General features: G+C 43.1%; 1 protein-coding gene across 1 annotated transcript; it reads left to right on the top strand.

The window, feature by feature from the left end:
* The first annotated feature begins 3,463 nt into the window (after window positions 1-3,463).
* LOC120836393 lies at window positions 3,464-4,260 on the top strand. Its single transcript, XM_040205258.3, has one exon. It carries the CDS (start codon window positions 3,495-3,497, stop codon window positions 4,230-4,232), a length of 738 nt encoding a protein of 245 aa, XP_040061192.1. The 5' UTR covers window positions 3,464-3,494; the 3' UTR covers window positions 4,233-4,260.
* Window positions 4,261-4,638: the final 378 nt, after the last annotated feature.

Genomic DNA, 4,638 nt, shown 5'->3' on the forward strand with positions numbered 1-4,638 from the left:
AGAGACGAATTCAGATATTCAGTAACCGGCGTAACTGTTGCTTGGTGCTGAGTAACATCTAAATGTATTTGGGTGGTTTCATTTGAATTCGACCAAGCTTGTCGGGGTCGGTCCTCAGAATTATCTGTCAAAAATATATGTGAAATCCCAATCCCTGCGATGAACAAAACTGCCTTTCAAAAAAATTAGAAATATGTAGTTCGAGAGAAAAAAAATATGGAACGCTGCCGGGTGAAATGCGTGGAAATCGCGATTCCATTTCTGCTCAAGTTTAGACGGTCTTTACAAAATATTGACTTATCACTTACTCCTAATACTTTTTATACTACAAGTATGCGATGTGTTATATTTTTAGAGGTAAATTATAATTTTTTACCATTTTTAGTTATTTTTACATAAAATCGCAAACATGCCACCCAGAGCAATTTCGACTAACATTGGGATAGCTATATCAAACGAACGGTATGAAGCTATGTCATGAGACATATATCAATACGTAGCTATTTAAATAACCTATCGATTGGTATGTGTTTCTTGTTTATCGATTTTATTGAACACTATTGATTTCACCCCAAATATGTACAAAAATTGAAAATATACAAATTTCGAAATACATTTTTTCAAAAAGGCCATTTTTTATTTTCTTCTAACTTCTCTAGTTCATAGCCCATAAGGTGTAGAAATAGTGTATATAAGTCTTGGGTGTAATATTTTTGTTGTATTTTGGTGACAACCAGTTAAATAAGCCAATTTTAAGCCTGTCACTCAATCCTTGGTTCATCTATTCTGGCTTCACCACAATGGTACTGGCGGCCTCAATAATAACGATCGGTTTTAGAAGCCAGTTCATCATGATCAGTTTGCCATTATATATGCTCATGACGACTCCTGGAACATCTGACATACGTTACGGAGGGCAAAACCTACCATTCACGTTAACAGTAATGCCACCTGCAGTCTGAGAGCGGGACAAGCTAGACATTATATTTTGAGATTTGGCGGGCGAGTGTTCTTACCGATTAAATCGTTGAAGCAGAGTGCGGTTAAGTGAACTTGAATATGCAACCTATATGTTACATACGATAGCCCGGTTTGTGAGAGAAATGAAACCCCTTACTATTATTGCAAAAGCCGTTATAGCTATAGAAAGAACAATGATTAAAATGTTCTTATTGCTTTGTGATTTCGCCTTCAAATTTCACGGCTAAAGGAAGCTTCTTGTCATTTCCTTTACTTTGAAACACGAACAGGAGCGAAATTGGTAGGAATTAAGAGCGTAGAGCTCCCGAAAGCGGCAGCCGGCGTTTCACCAAGAGAGTTGGACATCTGGTTGTAATTTGTTTACGTAGTTTAAGAAATCACGAACAAAATATTTCTGACAGCCACGTAGAACTTGAAGACGACTCCTCTTCAAAATAAAAATAATAAAACAAACAGTTTTTTTTTCTTGCATCAAACGGGGTGCTAACGTAAGTAGCACTCTGTTCTTCATCGAACTGACTCAAACGCGGGTCCCCTTTGATCAGCACGAGGGAGAGCAATGATTGTCTCAGACGATACATTTGAGACAATCATTGATAAGCTTAGTTGACCCCGTTGACCTACGATAAGCTTTGCTGACCTCGTGCTCCCGACCGAGGCTGTTTATCGGACCGGTTCGCTGTCCCCAACTATCCTTCTCTGACAAAAGGACCTCACTGCGCAAACTTGTCTGTCTCCGTCTAGTCAAGGTTATCTAGGGGAGGAAACGAACAGTGTAGAGTTTTGACTTTATCACGCCGATCTCCTGAACGCGCGGAACTTTGTTTACGCAGGGGTCGCAACGCATCTTAGTTATGATCAATGTGATTTTTGGCAGTTGCCGGCAAGACCAGTCTTGGGCACGCAAGCACCACACCAAAGAGGAACTCTCTGTCGGCGTCTATCTCTTTTAAGTTCGTCTATTTGATTTTGTACGTGTTTCCTAAAGTTTGCAGTCCTCATTTATTCCCCGATTTTATTATCGTCGTTTTTCGCTATTTATTACTTCCCTCCCCTTTAAATGAAAAGACATACAGCGCGCTCTTTCTCGGTGATGGTTTTCAGCGATTATATTCACACAGTCGTCGATACCAAAACAAGAAGAAGATAAAAGCAGAAAGAGAGAAATAATAAACAAGCAAAAGATCGCGGCAAGGAATAACACACGGGTTTGAACGTAGAATTAGGTGGCCACTCGTATTTCTCACGTCCACGTTTCAGTCATGGCTGCAGTTTTCAGCGTCAAAAGGAAGTCCTGTGCCGACTACTTTGAGAGACATAAGCGAGTGATATACCGCAACCGACATTTTCGACCCGTAACCGACCTCAACGTAGAAGCATTGAAAAGAATTCTGTCTCCAGCCAAAGCTGCTACTGTTCTGTCGACGGATATGCTCTGCCAGAACTGTTTTCGACGCACCGGTGAGCAACTTTCAGCCTGTGCAATGAGTGACCCATCTTCAAGCTCTCCGGCAAGCTTCATTGAAGAACATGAAGTAGTAGATGACATTAACGAAGAAATATCTGCTAAAGGGCTTGAGACAACTCCCTTGCGCATGCCGTCTGTCGTAAACCCGAAGAGCCGTCACTCCTATGCGGCAAGAAAACAGCGGGAAATGGAAGTGTCGTACAGCAGACAAGTACGTAAAAAGTTGGCTACAGCATATAGCCTGGAAACGAGTGAGTCAAACTCTGGGACTGAATCTTCCTGCCTTAACTGTGACGAGTGGTGGGCAAACCTCAGAGAAGCCTTTGTCAAGACACCGTCTTACCAGGAGAGATGCCAGTTGCTCACGCTTGTGCCTGCAAGTTTAACTGTTAACGAGGTCGCACGTTTAATCCCGGAGGCATCGAGCTACATACTAAAAAAGGCCAAGCGACTTCGTGAACGTTTTGGCGTATGGGATCGTCTCGAGCCATACCAAGGCGCTAAGATAGGCGAGGACATCGTGCAGTCAGCCACGCGGTTTTACACCGACGATGATTTCGACTGTTCCCGGTAGAGCCCCAACAAAAAGGACGTTGTAAACATTATGAAGGATGGGGAACAACAAGCCGTTGTCAAGCGCTACATGACCAGGTCCATAAGAGAAGCCTACAAGCTGTTTAAGAAAGCTAACCCGGACTCCAAATTAGGATTGACCAAATTTTATTCGCTGCGACCAAGATGGGTTAAGCTGAACCCTGACCAAACCGTGTGTGCATGCGTGTGCTGCACAAATTTTGATTTGTGCTTATCTGCCCTCAACAGCGTACGGGAAGAAAAAATAACGGCTGAGGATATTGTCGCTCTGTGCCTTTGCCCAGACTCAACGCCCAATTGTTTACGGGGCGAATGCAAGAAATGCCCTAGCATTGATCGACTCTCCTTACAAGAATTACAATTGGTTCCAGATGAGGAGATTAGATTTTGCACGTGGGAGAATGGCAGTTTGGTGAATAAGACTGCGGACTCGAACGCCTTTTTGAAAGAGATGCAAAAATGGGCCACAAGGTTTTCTACTCACGACTTCATCCGTAGAAGTCAACGGGAAGCTGTTCGGATTGAGAAGAGCAAGGTGACCACAAGGCATATTGTCATGAACTTTGATTTTGCGGAAAACTGGACGGTGACCCTGCCACACGAAATACAAGAGCATCACTGGCACAAGCGTCAAATCTCCGTCTTCACATGTGTTGCGTCGACATCGCAAGGTCCCAAATGTTTCGGTGTCGTGTGTGAAGACCTGTGCCATGACACTGCCCACGCAGTACTCGCTCTAAGGTGCATTGAGGACTGGCTGGAGAACAACATTCCAGTTTATACGTCATTAACGTATATATCTGACGGTGCACCAGCTCACTTTAAGAATAGATTTCAGCTCTACGAGTTCCAACGAGCCGGTCTTCCGAAGGTGAAGTGGGTTTTTTCTGCCTCAGGACACGGCAAGAGCGCCTGTGATGGAGTAGGGGGGCTACTGAAGCATCAGGCGACGGTGCACAACCTCCGTTCGCCTGTGGATGAGGCCATACAGAAATCAACGGACTTTGTGCACAAGGTGGGAAAGTGTGTAAAAAATGTGACTCTCCTAAATTTAAAGCAAGACGACGTGAGTGATTTCCGCAAAACCAAGAGAGCCGAATGGGGATCCATACCGGTTCAAAAAGGCATCCGCCTCTCACACGTGTGGCGACTTGAAAAAGGGGAAGTCCGTCTTCAGCGAACTGCATAATCGGTATTTTAGTGCCTACATGTTGTTTCAAAATGTGTGACTTTGTTAACTGTGTAGGCAAATACCAGACGTTTCGTAAAAGCCTCTGCATGTATAGACGGGGGAGTGTTGTGCACCATGTATTTTATTAACGTGAATACATTAGTAGTTAAATCGAGTGCCTTTTTGTGTCGTGATACCAGCGTTTTTGTTTTTCATTTTGTGAGCTGTACTTTGTATTACGTGTGTAAGCTTATAAGCAAAATAAAACTATCTACATAGCTCAAACAGTTCAAGTTTGTGCAAAAAAATGTCCATGCGTTCATCAGCGGAAAACAATTTCCATGATCACAGAAGAAAGGTACTGAGCTGCTTCATGAGTGATTGTTTGGTGTTTATATTGAAATTACACTTATTTATGTCACAC

Source organism: Ixodes scapularis, unplaced genomic scaffold, assembly GCF_016920785.2.
Source record: "Ixodes scapularis isolate PalLabHiFi unplaced genomic scaffold, ASM1692078v2 PGA_scaffold1__304_contigs__length_218370807, whole genome shotgun sequence".
NCBI classification, from domain to species: Eukaryota; Metazoa; Arthropoda; class Arachnida; order Ixodida; family Ixodidae; genus Ixodes; species Ixodes scapularis.